The sequence below is a fragment of the Canis lupus genome, chromosome X (genome assembly GCF_048164855.1).
Source record: "Canis lupus baileyi chromosome X, mCanLup2.hap1, whole genome shotgun sequence".
NCBI classification, from domain to species: Eukaryota; Metazoa; Chordata; class Mammalia; order Carnivora; family Canidae; genus Canis; species Canis lupus.
Window position 1 is genome coordinate 68743674 of NC_132876.1, and position 18161 is coordinate 68761834.

Consider the following 18161-nt stretch of genomic DNA (forward strand, 5'->3'; position numbering starts at 1 on the left):
ATTCTCCTCTCAACCAAAACTCAAAAGTAAAACAATTTGCCACTTCAATACTTAATCACAATAGGTACAACAACGGCTTTTTAATCCTACCAGGTAACAAAAAAGTAGACTGAATAAATGTCCTTACACTGCCCTTCTCTTTGAGAGCATTGGCTAGGTTGCAGTAAGCATCAGGAAAATGTGGTTGCAGTTCAATAGCTCGCCTGTAGGTGTCTATTGCCAGATCTATCAGGCCTTGCTCATAGTATACACAAGCCAGGTTGCCGTGCACCACCGCATGATTTGGACTCAAGCTTAGGGCACGAAGGTAAGCTGCCACAGCTCTGTAAATAAAAAAAACACACACACACACACAATGCAACTAACTTTTAATGGATGCTCTGGTACAATTAATTCATGCTATACTATACCAAAGTATATCAATTAATTGTAATTAATCCAAGCTATACTATACTTAACCTCGTATCAAAATTTCACCTTAATAAAATATGTATTTCTAAACTGAAAAATTTCCTATTTCCACATAAGAAATCAGCTCTCCTCTAACAAAAAAAAAAAAAGTCAAAAGTGAGGATTTACTTAGCTTTCTGAATCAGATCAAAGGAATAATTTAGTCTAAAAGGTAACCATTTCAACAGCTTTACAATAAAAGAAATTTCAATTAAATTCCCAGTGAGGGGATCCCTGGGTAGCTCAGCGGTTTCGCACCTGCCTTAGGCCCAGGGCGTGATCCTGGAGTCCTGGGATCGAGTCCCACATTGGGCTCCCTGCATGGAGCCTGCTTCTCCCTCTGTCTGTGTCTCTCCCTCTCTCTCATGAATAAATAAATAAAATATTAAAAAAAAAATTCCCGGTGAGAAGGATAATGGCTTTGAGGAAAGCCAACAATGAAAAGTCAGGCAACAATGCTCTAAATAAAAGGTTAATAACACAGCAGACATGATGAGGGAAAAGCAACATAACTAGAAATGGAAAATGTATTTCAGTGGATCACTGTCATAATTTTAGTCCAAAGTTTCAAGTGTCAATATAATACACACTCAAGAAATGTATCAAATAGAGCATTCTCTCACCTGTCAAATATCCGTGCCTCTTTCAAGACATTTCCTAAGTTGATATAAGCATCCAGAAAATTGGGGTCAAGGGTAACAGCCTAAAAATTACAAGACAGCTACTTAGGACTAAGTTAGGATTTCAGGTTAACTTTTTAATTACAATTTTTTTCTTCTGAGATAATTTTAGGTCTCCATTTCATGTTCTAGCATAATTAAATATTATTTCTTTCATTAAAAAAAAAACAGGGGGTTGGCTGGCTCCATTGGAAGAGCGTGCAACACTTAATCTCGGGGTTGTGGGTTTGGGCCCCACACTGATTGGGCATAGAGATCACTAAAATAAATAAACTTTTTTAAAAAATCAGTTATTTCAGTACCCACTCATTATTCACAAATCTCAATGTTATCAAAATAACTTGTATAATGTGAGAGCAAAACATGTCCTGAGGGGAAAAAAATTTAAACTAGGTCTGTTCCAATTTTACTGAGCTAAATACTTCTAATGGTTGGCCCTATTTTATTCAAGATTAATAAGCCTAATTCTTCCAGGAGTGGCTGGCTGGCTCAGTCTGTGGAACATGCGACACTTGATCTCAGTACTGTAGGTTTGAGCCTCATGTCAGATGTAGAGATTACTTAAAAATAAAACATTACAGGGACATCTGGATGACTTAGTCATTAAGTGTCCAACTTTTGATTCTGGCTCAAGTCATGATCTCAGGGTTGTGAGTTCAAGTCCCACGTTGGGCTCTGCACTGGGCTCGAAGCCTACTTAAGATTCTTTTCCTCTCTCTCTGTCCCTCCCTTCAAAAAATTAAATAAAAATAGAATCTTAAAAAAAAAGCCTCTTTTAAAAAATAATGGTAGGAAGATGCAGCAGGCTCAAACTGAAAAAAGAAACATATCGCATTAATAAGAACTAAGTATTCAGGGACGCCTGGGTGGCTCAGTGGTTGAGAGCCTCCCTTCCGCCCAGGGCATGATCCTGGAGTCCCGGGATCAGGTCCCACGTCAGGCTCCCTGCATGGAGCCTGCTTCTTCCTCTGCCTGTGTCTCTGTCTTTCTCTGTGTCTCTCATGAATAAATAAATAAAATCTTTAAAAAAGGAACTACGTATTCAGTAAGACCCTAGTAAGATATGTAATTAGAGCTGCACATGCAGTAAGACACATTAAGGAGATACTAACCATTAAATGATTTCATCCAAATAAATCTGAAGTAGTCTTAAAACATGGCCAGATATACACAGAGCAGTGACTCTCAACCCTTGCCATAACATTAAGAATTCACCTCCTAAAGGGTGCCTGGGCTCTCTCACGTACCAGTTAAATTAGACCCTCTGAAGATGGGACCAGGACATTCCTATCTTTTATGAGCTCCTCATGTGCAATCAAGGTAGAGAACCACTGAGCAAGAGGTAGATACTCCTACAGTGTAATAAATGCAAACTTTAACTGAAATATTGAAAAGGCAAAGGTTATGAGTAATTGTGAATATATTAAAGCAGCATAAAGAAATACTTCCTCTTAACTTACTTCTATCACAAAGTACATAGTGTCTGGCTGTGTCTCTTCTGCCACTGATAAATGCCCAAATCTATTAATGGTGATACTCTGATTCTAGTATTCCTTTTTCATTCACTAGCTGGAACATTGCTATAAATAGAAACTCCCCCCTATCAACTACTGGGTTACCCTGAGGTCCAGTTCATACAAGAGAAGGAAGACAAATGCTTTATTCTTCCCACTTTAACCAGTTTTCAAAATGAATTGCTCCTTATCTTCCAAAGTTGACCAATGCTTTTCTTTTTTTTTTTTTACTTTCTTCTTAATATATTTATAAACTCATGGATTTAAACACATTTGACAAGTTTCAACATATCTCAGTTACTACTATTCCTTCTAATGTTCAAGTCCCATCTTTAGCTCTTTAGCCAGGTAAGCCTCTTTCAGTTGCCTCTTCAGTCCTTTCGACATAATCAAAGTAATGTATCAAAGCTTCCTTGCTTTCTGGTATGACAGGGCACTCCAGACTGTGTACATTTCCTACCCCAATCTAAAATCAGCCTTTTGACCAAGAAACCCGGCTTCTTTCCTTTAAAGTTGCCCGTTCAAAAAAAGGATTTTTAATTACTTAAGTACATTTTCAATGCAAAATGGGAAACTGCCGGGGAAGCAGGGGGGCACCTGGCTGGCTCAGTTGGTAAAGCATGCAAATCTCAATCTTGGGGTCATGAGTTCTAGTCCCACATCAGGTGTAGAGATTACTTAAAAAAATAAAATCTTTACAAACAAAACTAAAACTGCCATATCATATCCCATTTGGCAAATGCTGTAATACTGTCCGAGAAACAAAGAGATTAAGTGACTGATTAAGTAAAGGCCTATTACTTGGTTCTAAGTAAAAACACCCTGAAGCACTTCACAAGTAACCAATTATTAATTTCATTACTAACCTTTTCAAAATGATGAATTGCAAGCCAAATCTCTCCTTGTGCATTGAAAACACAGCCAAGATTACTCCAAGCTACTGCAAAGTTCGGTTGCGTCTCAATTGCTTTCAAATAACATGCCTTTAGGAGGGGTTAATGAAAGAAGATGGGAGGGGAAGGAGGTAAAGGGAAAAGGGAAAATTTGTAAAGGGAAAAAAAAAAGATTGGGGAGGGGAAGAAGGTGATATCATTATTCCTTCTCTGACCAGCCAAAAGTGACCCTGCAGCATAGGCTCGCTTGCGCCAAAACTAATGCGCTGCCACAGCTGGCTGCTCCTGCGCCTGCGCCACCAGAACCCAAGTGCAAACCACCATGTTCAGTTCTGCTAACCAAGAGCCAACCCTTTATACTGGGACTTATCTGGGAAGTCAGTTGCCTTAAAACTCTATGCTGGACTTCTCTTATCTGAACACCTAAGGCCTTTTGCTAGGTTTTCAAGTCATATCTAGAGGGTGCCACTCAAAGTTAAGTTTTCCCACCCCCCCACCACCCCTCACCAGTTTCCCAAAGCATGTTCTAAAAATGTTAATAGATATCACTAGAAAAAAGCATTTCATGATCAAATAAATTAGAAAAACAGAAAGCAAGTTTCTTTGCTACAGAACTTCCCTTAGCCTTTAATAGTTTATACAGGATTCCCTTCAACTTAGTTGATCATGGAACTCTTTTTCTCATTGGACATTTTATTAGAAAACTATGAAACACATTTTGGGAAATGCTGCTCTAAATGATAATGTTCCTCACTAACATCAAAACTCTGCTACTGAGGAGAAAAATGTTGTTCTGCTATGTTAGGTATGAGAAAGCCAGGCTATAAAAGTTACATCCTCACAATGTCCCTGACTCCCAAAGGGGACTGAAGCTGAAACCTCATATGACAGGATTGCACCTAGGTTGAGGTCCCTGTAATGCGAGCGCAAACATCGCTTGCGCAACCTAACAGCATCGCGCTGCGCAATCGCTGCGAACTGCTGCGCTACATAGAACACCCCTAGACGCAGCAAACGGCCAACCAGATCCATTAATCTACTAGACAGGCCCATAGAGAATATTTGTTTAATGAGATTAGTTGGACTCGAGGTATGTTAAAACCCAATTTTATCCAAAAAGGCTACACAATAGGACTGAGGGAGCCAGTCAATCAGATTACTCATCTAGTCAACCGTTCACAGGGGCTCATTTGCACGCATTGCGCATTAACGCGGCGCAGCCTTTGCGCTACTGCAGGGTCACAGCGCATCATCAGAAGAGCAGAATGCTGCAATCCAAACAAAGAAGAAAAAAGGAAAAAAATGAACAACAAGAAGAGTTAGAAGCTTTTACTAGTAAATTATCTCTAATAATTTTTAATATCAATTAACTTTTACTTATCTTTCACAGAATTGTGGCTATAGTATAAAACATTCTCTTACATAACTTGCTTGTAAATAAAATTATTTTAAGCTGTTTCTGAAGCCACAAGACAGAAGATTCAGGCATGGAGGCAAATTGTTTTGCTGTGGCAGTTACAAACCCGTTACCATATTTCTCATCATGTGACTTTTCGGTGCGTTCCTTGCTGGAAGAGGAGGAGGTGTGTGTCTGCCCTAGATCCAGGCCTCGAGCTCCCTTCAGCGAGGCACCTTACGCATGGAATAGGAGGTTTCACCCACCTGAAACCTTCTAAATACAATATCAATGGTGAAAAACCAAAAACAAGAGAGAAAATAAAAACAAGATCATTAGTAAAAGTTCAACAAAGCAATTGAAATTCTTTGGATGTCTATTACATATGGGAATGAGGACAGTCTCAAGTCTGTAACATGGGAAACATGCAGAAGGGAGAGGGTTAATCAGGGCTATTGCATAAGCAGGGATTTTTTGCTGGAAGAAAGGCTCTTCGTTTTCTACAAAGACAACTTAATTTTGTTTCCATCTACTAGGAATATGCTGGCTTGAATTTTCAAATGCACTGATTACAAAAGAAATACATTGCATTTCACTCAAGAGTATGTTCTTGTTCACTAAGTTCTCACAAAAACAGAATAAACATTTTTCAAACTAGGTGTCTCCAGAGCTCTGAAATAAAGAAGTCAGCAACCTAAGGCAGGCGCAATGTCTCAGCCTAAACCGATCTCTAAAGCTGCAGTGAAGTGCAATTCATGTTAGCTGTCCGCTTGGTGGGGTGACAATTAATTGGAGCTTATCAAATATTTGTTCTATAAATTACCAATTAGATTTATCAGCTAAGATTGAAATCCATTACAATTCATTAGCTGGAAACCTACATAAAGATTAATCCAAAGTGTCAGCAGAATTTATGAGCTATGCACTTAAAACTAGTGCCTTTTAACATCAGATGGTGCTGAAAAGCCTTCTCCCTCCCTGGATGAAGCAGTCAAACAGACAGCTACGCTGCGCATACACTCCACGCATTAGCATGCGCGTGGGGCTCAGAGCAACAGGTGGGAGTTTCAGAAGCATTCTGGTTTCTCCCCACTCCTCACCCCTGCAGCGCGGTTGCGTAAGGTGGCTTGTAACAAGACAATTTCATTTGTAAATTTAATTTACAATTATACCAAAAGCTTTAATAACCCAACCTGGTGTTCAAATTCATTATTTGGAAACACGGAATGCTAAAAGCCACCTTTCCACTTTGGCAAGTTTTCTTTCGATCAGTCCATTTCCCAAACAAACCAGCTTTGTCCTTTTTTTTTTTTTTTTTTCAAGGAGGTAGGGCAGGGAGGAATAAAAGTAAGGAAGAAAAGAAGGTAGACAACTAGGGTTGGAAAAGAAGAAAAAGGAACTTAGGGAAGGAAGTGGGGACAAGAAGGGGCAGGATGTTCCAATTATTAATTTGCAATAATTTTAACAGCCTTTCTTCCACTGTAAAAAGGGTAAGGAAGATGAAGGGAGGAAGGTTAAGTAAGAATTTTAAATGCCAGTATTACAGGGTAACATTTGGATGAAATTCTTCTCCACTTACAAGCCACAAAGGACTTAGAAGAGCAGCATTTTCAATGGCACCTGCATCATATAGGAGTCTTGAGCCAAATCACAGGCGCTCTGCTTGTCACCAGCAGGCAAGCCTCAGATTTGAAGGAATGTTACTTATTCCCACATAAGATCATGATGGAGCCCATTGTTATAAAGATGATCTAGCTCAGCAGAAAGGCTCCAAAATGTTCAGGTTCTTGCTTTACCCCCAGATTTAGAACAGATACGCCAAAGCCTGGCCCTGCTCTAGTCTGAGGTGATTCATGCCGTCAGTTTCCTCAGTTTCACAGGACTGTTTTTTTTTTTTTTTTTGGAGATAGCTCAATGAAGAGTTGAAGACTTGGCAAAAAGTAAAAGTTTTCATAACACTGATGTTTAAATGTGTTCTATCAAACACCTACCTTGGCTTCTTCCAAGCGACCCAGGGCTTTGAGCAGGTTCCCCAGGTCACTGCGAACACAGTACAAATCCTAGAAACCAAGAGATATTCATTCATTATACTGTCAATCAAAAATACCTTGAAATTACTTTTATGCATTTAGCTCACTGTCCTTTTATTCTACCAACTAAAGATACTGCTTGACAATTTACAGAACCACAATCCCACATCCTCAATTCCAAATTCCATAAACTTATCTGATGATTAAACCTGACCAGATCTGACATGAAGTTATTTATAGAATTTATTGATCCTACTTAGTGTAAATACTCATACTTTCTGCTGCAGAAATATAATAATGTTTTACTAGAAGGTGCTGTTCCAGACCCACCTGGGAGTTTTATACATGGTATTACCATCTTTCTAAAATCTTAAAAATTGTCAATTTTGAAATGCATTTGATCCCACCAGTTTCAGATAAAAGACTATGGACCTTACTATACCTTCTCCTCTCTCTAAAATGTCACCTTAAAAAAAAAAAGCATCAAATATTTGTTCAAAGGTTATGATGAATCACTCCAGTATCAAGAGCCAAAAATTTTCCATAGTGGAAAAAAAGTATTTAGCTGTGACTGGCTATCAGCAAATCTACCCTTAGGCTGTCAGGCATATTTAGAAACCTTGACTTCATTTCAGTATTAGACAGAAGGATTACCATCCAACCAAAGCTTCAATCCTGGCACCTGCCACTAGATTACTCATTAGTATTAAGTGCCATTAGAATTGAGTGGGTGAATAATGAAAAGCAGTTGACTCTGCTTTTTATTAGCAGCATAATTGTGTTGCTAGTCATCTGACTCACCAGTCCGTTCATCAGTATGAAAGACTCATCAGAATAGTGAGCTTAAATTTTTATTTGTCCTTGTTTGCCTTTGTCATTCAAATCTATCAGTCAACAAGCACAAACAATGGCAGTAGGGAGTAAGCTTATCATTCCAAACTGTTCTAAGGGTAAAAGAGCCTTAAATTAAGTCCCAGTAAGGGAAATTTTCCCAATTGTGCCAAAGTATCATCATATATATAATTCTATGCACAACTGTATTATGGTTTCCAGAATCAGGTGATTAATTTAACTGATAAACAGCTTTTGTGATTGTATACCATCATCCATCAAGTGAACCAAAAAGTCAGCCAGCAAAAACACAGGCTGCCACAGAACACTGTTATGGTTGCCCATACTGGGTCAGTTCCATGATCTACCTGATCTGTCCTGTCCATCCAGCAATGCCTATAGTGTTTTGGGAGAAAATGATTATCTCCCATGATCTCAAATACAAAAGGCGAATACTAATTCTCAAAACAAGAATCATAGGTATCATTAATCTTATTTTTTTTCATTAATCTTATTACAGGTTTATCTTCCTCTAATGAGTCTAAACATTTTTAACCCATTTATACTCAGAAGTAATGATTCTATAATCTTGCCATGTACTTCGTATAATTTTTCTTCCTAAACTTTAAGGGTTACCATTCTGTTTTGGCCAAACATAACCAAACAATCCGATCTGTTCATACAAGCTCCTTCTACCCATACCTGATTATTGCAGTTATTTATCTTTGGACTTTTACCAATTCCTATGCCTTTTCTGAGCCATAATAATCAAAATCTTGCAGTAATTCTCCAACAGTGACCCTAATGGACTATATATCTTAGCCAACTATTATACTTTTACCTTCTAATTTCTATCAACTCTTGGGTGGATGCCATCCAAGTCCTGACAGTGTCTATCTATATTTATATTTAATAATATCATTTTGATCCATTACACCATACTAAATCCAGTTAACACAATGCCTACAGTTAAAAATAGATTATCTTCAAGATTACTGTAAGATAATCAACGAGGCAATTTTAGAGAAAGGTAAAACACTTCATATTAAATATAATACTGAAACCCAATTCTCCCATTTGGGGATCCAAATGTCTATGCGCAAACAGCAGATTTCTAGGAAATTCAAGGATACCACTATTCTCCCAAAAGTTCAAAACCTAAGACTGCTTCAGAATGAGTAAGAATTTCATATATAACCACCCCTCCTAAAATAAAATAGCATTTATTTCCTGCCTTTCTTCCTAGAGCCCCCATCCCTACCCACATCTATATATACACATACAAACTAAAATCAGGTTGATAAAAACCTACAGTAGTTCTTAAATGCCTCTCAAATTAAATTTAACCTCCTCAGCCTCTCTATTCTTTCTAAATCTTCAAATGGACTCTCCTCTACTACACTCACTTCTTGTTACTACTTGACTCACCACTTCAGCCAAGGAAGTCTACTTGCTATTTACCTCCCTACAGAATGCTTAGGTTATAAGCACCCACTCAAGAAAGTCTTCTGATTAATACTCTCTAACAATAATCACCCAAGGAACTTACGCCCTTTTTCTCTTTATGGGTCAGGTCCCAGCTCATACTATAATCCTCAAACTTTTTCTCCCTGCACATCACCCCAATTCCCAATACAGCGCTACGCACACAATAAGCACTCAAATATTTAAATGTGACATTTGCACAGCAAACAATAAAAAGCAGAGAGAAATAGAAATATATGGTTTTCCACAGTTTAGCACAACCATAACAATGTGACAGTAACATGGTAGTCAGGATGCCAGTAGCTCTCAACATTATGCATCCACAGTCAAAGCCAAAGCAACATTTCCACAACCAACAGAGATCCTTAGAGCAACTCAGAGTTATAGCCATTTTACAAAGAACAATTTTGTACATAATTCATAAAAGGGACTGCCAGGTTTGGGAATTGTAGTGAACCATCATGTAGAAGACTGCCAGCTGCAATCACACCTTCCAATACAGTGGACTAAAATTTCAGTGAAATTATTAAGTCCTCCAACATTACAGAAGACAATAAGACAATTCAGAACATAAAAACAGCTCTAAGTCTTAAAACAAATTTTTAAGATTTTATTTATTCACAAGAGACAGAGAGAGAGAGGCAAAGACACAGGCAGAGAGAGAAGCAGGCTCCATGCAGGGAGCCCGATGTGGGGCTCAATCTCAGGACTCCAGGATCAAGCCCTGGGCTGAAGGCTCAACTGCTGAGCCACCCAGGCATCTCAGTCTCAAAATTTCTATAATCAAGTCACAGAATAATTTCTATCATTAACTGGAAAAGATAAACACTGCTGAAAACATATTACCAAGAATATTACCATAACATTTCACTGCTGCAAAACCAAACTAACCTGATTTTAACTATTTTCAATAGAATGCCAACTGCATCTATATGATTCAGGACAATTCCTTGCCAACAAGAGCACAATTTAGGAATAGCCTCAAGACACGCTGTCAGTACCAAACTGACAAAGGCATTTGACAGTAAGCTGAAATCTAGTTGAGACTAGATATCCAGGACGCCTGGGTGGCTCAGCGGTTGAGCGTCTGCCTTCGGCTCACAGCGTGATCCTGGGATCCAGAATCAAGTCCCACATCAGGCTCCCTGCACAGAGTCTTTTTCTCCCTCTGTCTCTCTCTGTGTCTCTCTCATAAATGAATAAATAAAATCTTAAAAAAAGACTAGATATCCTGCAGGGCTCCTGGGTGGCTCCGATGGTTAAGTGTCTACCTTCAGCTCAGGTCATGATCCCAGGGTTCTGGGATTGAGCCCACATCCAGCTCCCAAGTCAGCAGGAAGTCTGCTTCTGCTTCTTCCTCTGCCTCTACCCCTGCTTTTGCAAAAGATCGGCAGGGGGCTGGGGCTGGCTCTTACTCTTGCTCTCCCCCCCCCCAAATGAATAAATTAAAAAATCCTTAAAAAAAAAAAAGACTAGATATCCTGAAATAAAACATGATTGCTATAGTCATTTAGGTGAAATCAAAGCAGTTTGCACAATCCTTTTCATTCTTACTGGTGAAGGCACAGAAATAAAGGAGCACCCTCAACTAGTAGAAACAGAACCAGATGGGAATGCAGAACTGTTCAAGGGGTAGTCCCATGATGTATTTTTTTTAAAGACTGATTTATTATTCATGAGAGACACACGGGGAGAGAGAGAGGCAGAGACACAGGCAGAGCGAGAAGCAGGCTCCCCCTGCGGGGAGCCTGATGGGGGACTTGATCCCAGATCCCAGGATCACGCCCCGAGCAGAAGGCAGACACTCAACCACTGAGCCACCCAGGCGTCCCTCCCATGATGTATTTTAACACTGTTTTACTTCTTTGGTAGGGCACAATGACAAGCTTTCTATTAACAGGTTAGATATTGAAAAACATGGTTGTGTCTCCCACTTTAGTTTTCCCTTCTCATCATACTCTTACAGTTTCATATAAGGTCAGCATCAGTGACTGCTCTGCCACACATATAAACAATTGGAAACCAGAGCCAAAGGGATCAGAGTTCAAGATGTGGGGCCACAGCTATGTAAGAGGACAAAAGTGAGTTCATACTAAATCAACAAGAGAAGGGTGGAACCAACCCTGATTAATTAAGGGAAGGAACTTACTGTGACAACTAGGTGGACAAGTGAACTCTGAGCCTTTGCAAGAACAGGCTCCAAGCCCCAGTGGCAGCACATACATGGTTCCCCCCCATAATTCTTTGGGGTAACTAGCTAGATAGTACTGCAATAAAAATTAGAAAAAGCCACTCTAATTTATATATTACATACACTGAGTATTTCTGAAAGGATACAGAAAAAAATCAGTTTCATTGGCTATCTCCAAGAGCAGCTGGGAGACTTTTCATTGTATCCATACAAAAAGCAATGAACAAAATAATAATAAATGTTAAAGTCTTAAAATTAACTGGAAAAATAATCAATAGATGTCAAAATTAAAAAGTGATTTCAGATCTTTTGCACAAATTACTAAATTAAGCTGCAGTTTCTGAACCTGTAAAACAGGAACTAAGGGAGAGTAGGATGTGGTCAGTGGTTTTCAAACTCTACTCAAGGGCTGCCTTTCAGGATGGGTGCCCTCTGGGCACATCATCCCTTTTTAAAATATTTTATTTCTTCTCTTCTGTGTTTACTTTCAAGATATTTCAAGCTCAATCAAAAGAAACAAAGAAAAAAAGACAAACAAAAACCCAGACCCTTAAACAGAGAACAAAGCAGAGATTGCCAGAGGGGAGCAAGTGGGGTAAATAGGTGAAGGGAATTAAGATACACTTACTGTGATGAGCACTGAGTAATGTGCAGAATTGCTGAGTCACTATGCTGTACACCTGAATGTTAATTACATTTGAATTTTTAAAAATGACTACCAAGAGAAAATGATATTAAATTTTTAAAAATGACTACCAAGAGAAAAAAAATGATATTTATAATGAGGTTTTAATATCTTACTTCACCATTACTGGCTGTGTGATCCCAAGAAAGTTACATGATCCTTGACTATTTTTTTTAATTGGTAAAACTGGCAATAATACCATCTACTTCAAAGGATCATTGTAAGCATTAAGACCAACATCTGAAACAACTGGCACAGTATCTGAGCACATAGCGGATTTTCAATAAATGATAGCTAACATAATTACTTTAATTAATCACTTCCAGACTTGTTGCAAAATTAAACGTCCGACCACTTAGCTTGGTTATGTATTCTTCATTTTTTCTGGATTCCTACACTCCCCATCATTACCTCTTAAGTTTCTATCTTCTTTCCCTAACTACATCAAAAGTTCTAAGGACCAGTCTTACTTTTTTTTGTATCTTTCAAAGACCCTAACGCAGTGTGAACTTAATGTCTGCCAGCTGAGCCTCACTTGTTTGCCAGAAAACATCTGTAATTTAGGGACCCTGGATGGCTCAGTGATTGAGCGTCTGCCTTCAGCCCAGGGCATGATCCTGGGGTCCCGGGATCAAGTCCCACATCGGGCTTCCTGCATGGAGCCTGCTTCTCTCTGTCACTCATGAATAAATAAAATCTTAAAAAAAATCTGCAATTTAGACCAAAAAATTTAAGAACGAATCCAAAACCTGGTTTGGATACTATTGCCTCAATTCTACCACTTTTAATTATGTTGAAAGAAAGAAGAATAAGCTACTGAGGAACAAATTTTGCAGCCTACTTTTCATGTCACTGATCCATATAGTGGCATCTTAACTATTTCATATTACAGATTAAGGCCCTTTATCCACTACTCCTTGAAAATCAATTAACTGTTACAAATACCTATCAGAATATACCCAAATTTAAATCAAAACCACCCAAAGAAACTATGTCATGTTCTGCACTTTTACAGGCAGTTTAAAGAGATGTAGAATTTCTTGCAGTAAGGATAAATTCCATGCTCCCTCATGTAACTTGCTAGATAAAGCGAATTTTTTAAAACAACACAGATTCAGTCAAAGCAATTTCAACCATGTTAAATAAACGAACATTTCTAAATTCTTAACTTTACTCCATGCAAAAACCTATTTAATGTCTGAAGTAGCAAGCTGTTTCTTTCTCGGCTTTTGTAATAATAACCATTAAAATTTTTACTCACAGGATTGTACTGAAGAGCAGAGACGTAAGCTTGTACTGCCCCTTCCATGTCACCTGCTGCTACCAATGCGGCTGCCAGGTTAATGTAACCATCGATGAAATCTGGTTTGAGACGTAATGCATGCCGGTAATGCTCAATTGCTTCCTGCAACTGCCCTCTTTCCTTGTACACATTCCCCAAATTCGAATAGGCTTCTGCCAGAAGGGGGTTCTGTTTAATTGCCAGAGTGCTAAAGTGAGCAGATCTGGAAAAAGCGAAGAAAATTGTTGACACATGGGTATGCACGTTACAAAAAGAAGGTATGGCCCATAAGCAACTAAGTTTCTGAAGCTCCTGCGCCATCACTGCTAACTGTATAACAATACATTATCTTTTAGCTACTGTATAGTAGGAAAAATTTTGGAAATCAAAGTTTTTCAAAAGTAGGGGTATCCCAGATCTCAAATTGGAATTCTTTTTCCTTAGGAGATAAAATCTTATTAAAGTTTTCTTACCAAATTGCCACATTGTAAGGCATAAACACTAAGATCAAGAATGAAAATGCTATGTGCGTGATCCTTTTTACATTTGTTGATAAAATGTAATGACACTCATCTTCAAATGTTTAAACAAGCCAGAATGGCAATTTATTAAAAGGATAAGAACACAGATTCTTCCCTTTTGATTAATTCAACTGATTAGCTAAAAGTAGTATATCATAATGATGTGTGGATTTGCAATTTGAACCACATATGCACCTCCTACCACAGCAATATATACCATCATTTCTGAGCATTTCCATTTCTCAAGCTGACACATCTTACAAAGGTGAGACTGGATGCTCAGATATATACTAAGAATAATTTATTACCTAAACAGAGTTAAGAAGGCAAATGTAGGTGGAAAAATCTAGAAAAGGTCCCTTGTCATACTGATAATATAACCATCACCACAAAAGAAGGGGAGAAAAACTGGCAGCTGGGCATGTCACAAGTGGGCAAAGAGCAGATGTGCGTTGGTGGCTCAGTTAGCAACCTAGTACCAAAAAATTTCAAGTTCAAATATTTAAGTATCATTTTTTAAGCTCAGCACCCAGAGGCAGCAATCACCAGCAGGTACCCCCACATCTCCTACCTGTCCAGCCTTCGACACTGGAAGTGTATAGATGAAAGTAATAAAAGCACACCAGTATTGTCTGGCTCTTGTCTCCAGAGCTGCATGCAGTGTCTCTCTGCTGCCTCAAAATCTCCTGCCTGATATTCTCGATGTGCCAACTCAGCTAACCCTTGGAAGGAAAGCATACGTTTCGTTGGTTCTGGAGAATCATCAAAACATTTGAGGGAAGGAGGGGGGAAAACAAAAAGTTAGAAATGCCAACAAAAAAATGTAAAAATATGGTATATTAAACTTAAAGATGAAAACGCTTGAAACTATGTAAAGCACTAGAGTGTTCTGCACGTTATTTATACCTCCAAGTTAACATCAGGTGCAGAATTGGCATTTTTAGAATACACCATTAACTTTTCTTTCCCAGACTAGATAAAAACACTTCCGAATAAGATTACATTTTATGAACAAAAATACTTTGTACTTTTAAATTATATATAAGTCAGAAGGAGTATCTGAAGATCACTAAACATTATTCCCTATACCTTAGTTAACACACAGAAACAAAATATAAAACGTGATTTGCAAGGTCACAAAGACTTAATGTCAGAATATCCTACTGGAAACATAATACTCTGTCACATGTTTCAGGTTGGATTTGTGGGGGGGGGGTGGGATATTGGTAACAATCTCTCTTTTAACCTGAGAGAGCACCAGATGCCTTTTAACTCTTAAAATTACACCTATTATTTGTAGATTTCTCAATTTAATTTTTTAAATTAAGGGATATACTAGAAGCCAGCATAAGAGGGGGGGGAAACTCTAAAAGTCAAGGTGCTATTTTTAAAACAGCCGATAAGATAAATTAGTCTCTCAAGAACCAAAATACTTAAGAGGGATCATCAAACGTTTTAAATAAAGACCCAAGATTATACTGCTCCTCTATTATCCCAAATTCATGGTGGAGACCAAATTAGCTAAATTCCACCCACGCTGGTTTAAGACGAGCATTTTCCAAAAAGCTCTGACACTAAAAGGATTAAGACATTGCAAACAACCCTATATAAACCAGTTACCTACAACTGCAATGATTTTTAAGAATGGGAAAATGCTAAAATATAAAACCATTCGATAAAGTGGGACAGAATGAACAACAAATGAAAAACACTTTGCTCTGTGTAAGTGACTTAATTCAAATTCATAATGAGAAAGCGTATAGCTAAAGCCCAGAGACTGCGAGTAAAACAACAGACTGCCTAAGTTTCCACTGTAAACACTTAAACAGTGATATATTACTAGGAATTTGACCATAGCACTTTCATTAGAAGTTTGGAATAGGAAACCATGTACAAATTATTTAAATTCTACCAAGGTCACAGTGACAAGTCAAATTTGAGCCTTGCTCCCCAACCCTTAGGGCTGGCAAGTGATCTGTATACTCAGGAAAGCAAAGTAAATTTCCTGACAGAATGTAAAGCTGACCACTACACAAGAGCAGACTCCCATCCAAATCCGGGTAAAGTTTCTCAAATAGAAACTAATGAATTAATCACATTTTAGACAAATCTCTTAACTTCCTAGCTCCTCGTTTTAACACATAACTTTGTCAACTTTTCAAAGCCCCTTATTTGATAATATCAACACCTGAAATGACAACGTCCTCAAACAAAATACACACAGAAAAGGACCAGCTAGTACAAAATCTTCCATCTTTAAGGATCCCTGGCAGAAATGAGAACACAAATTATAAATCCCACTACCCACAATCTCACATAAGATGCAACTGAAGATTCGCCTACTACTTACTGCACAATGTCCACAAATACTAAAACCCTTGATATGTCTCAACTGAGAAACAACAAAATAACCTCGTGAGAAACCTAAGAACCGCAGCCCAGTTCCCCCCCGCTCCTTCCGCCCCAAATAGCCTCAATATGGAAAGGCAGCTGAAGGACACTCCTATAATTTGTTTCTCTTATTTTTAGTAGAGAATGCTCTCGATTGAATTGTCTAAAAGGGCAACCGCCTTGCACTTGTGCAGCTACACTCCAGTTGCTTTACAAACTCTTCAAGCAGGGATGAAAACTTAAAAAAATACACACCCTATGAATAAAGAGATACTAAGCTAAAGAATGGGGATGGAAGACCCAGAGGCGGCGGCGGAGGAATACAGGGAGAAAGTAACACAAAGCAGGCATTCGGCGGGCAGGGTGGTCAATGCCCAGGCACCAGCTAAGCTCCAGCATGGTTTCTCCCCAAAGGGTAGGAAGTGGACCGCAGGGCTGGCAACCTCGCGAAGGGAAGGGTGTGGTTCCCCGCGGGAGGGGAGGAAAGACAGGATGGGAAATCCAGGCTGGGGGCAGCGGGTAGAATCGGGCGATGGCAAAAGGAACCCCTGGAAATTTCCAATCTAAACCGGGGCCGCTCGACAGAAGGAACACCAAAAAGGCGATGCTTAGCGGGGTGTTGCTCAGTATCCCCTCTTCTCGAGATTACTTACAGCACACCAAAGAGCTTTTGCTCGTCCTCGGGTGATGCAAAGTGAGGACATGATTACACCGGAATGGCACCCCCGCCCTAGACTGACAGAGAAGAACCAAATCCGGCTAAGGGGAAAGGGCTGGACGGGGGTCGGGAGGGCAGAGAGGTGGGGACGGTGGCCTGAATGAGGGGAGAAAACTGCTGCGAAGGAGAGTGAAAGGGCAGAGATTCCAATGCAGTCCATTCCGAGACATTCTAAGAGCACACGTGTGATAGATGCGTCCCGAAAGAGTAGGAAGCTAGAAAATTGATGGGATTAAACAAGAAAAAAATGGAAGCAGAAAGGAAGCAAGAATGAGGAAATGTACAAGGAGCGGACGACAGAGGAAAACCCAAAAACAGATGCCGGTAGACGACGGAAAGCTCAGCAATGCCACTGATGTAATGAGGATGGCCGGGGGAAGGAAGGGAGTGATGAGAGAACGGCGCGAGACCCCAACAGGGCATCTGCCAAGGTAGAACGGACACCGGTACCTGTGCTGTCGGCCACGTTGCCCACGGAAGACGCCATCTGGAGCTTCTTGAGAACGAGAGGAGGGTAATTGACCCGCTGCCGCCACTACTGGCAAGAATGTTTCTGGAGGTAGTAGGAAGAGGGCGGCAGCCGTACCAGTGTTTTGGCAGGCCTAAGAGGCGGCAGCAGTCACAGGTTTCGAACCTTAGGAACTCTGGTTGGCCATCTACCTCTCACGGTCTTGAAATGGCGGCGACGGCTCCTCGGCCGAAACAACACGGGCCGGAACTACTTTCTGTTACAATCAAGTACCAGCGCGGAAGTAGCGCGGTAACCAGCGCTACCGACAAAATGACTATAATCAAAGTCGCTAGCTCTCGTGTAACCTTCCGCCCAGGGCCCATTGCGACAAACACGATTGTGTCGAGAGCGCATGCGAGCAACTCTGTCAACCCTACTGGCGCTTAGGACACTGGCTGGGGCAGGAGCGGCCAAGTTTTTCAATAGCGAAGCGGAGGGTTAAATAACTCCGTCTATACGACGGGAATATTTTTGTCGGAGTTGTTATAGTCTGTTGCCTAGCCGGTAATGTAGATTTTTCATATCAGTGCCAGAGGCGTCTAAAATATTTCATCAACTTTATTCAGGTAAAAATTGATAGTTA

At 39.6% G+C, this 18161-nt stretch overlaps 1 protein-coding gene across 3 annotated transcripts in view; it reads right to left on the reverse strand.

Annotated features, from left to right (window-relative positions):
* OGT (O-linked N-acetylglucosamine (GlcNAc) transferase) overlaps positions 1-17907 on the reverse strand; it is a 36509-nt gene extending 18602 nt beyond the window's left edge. For 2 of the 3 annotated variants that reach the window (XM_072815917.1, XM_072815920.1), the window contains exons 1-7: positions 17518-17907; positions 14530-14710; positions 13417-13660; positions 6925-6993; positions 3511-3627; positions 1074-1153; positions 128-323 (exon numbers count right to left, since the gene is read on the reverse strand). In XM_072815917.1, coding sequence (XP_072672018.1) covers positions 128-323; positions 1074-1153; positions 3511-3627; positions 6925-6993; positions 13417-13660; positions 14530-14710; positions 17518-17554 — 924 coding nt within the window. In that variant the 5' untranslated portion in view covers positions 17555-17907. The remainder of the gene's footprint in view (positions 1-127; positions 324-1073; positions 1154-3510; positions 3628-6924; positions 6994-13416; positions 13661-14529; positions 14711-17517) is intronic. The other variant, XM_072815919.1, reaches the window with a different exon arrangement.
* Between the last annotated feature and the right edge of the window lie 254 nt (positions 17908-18161).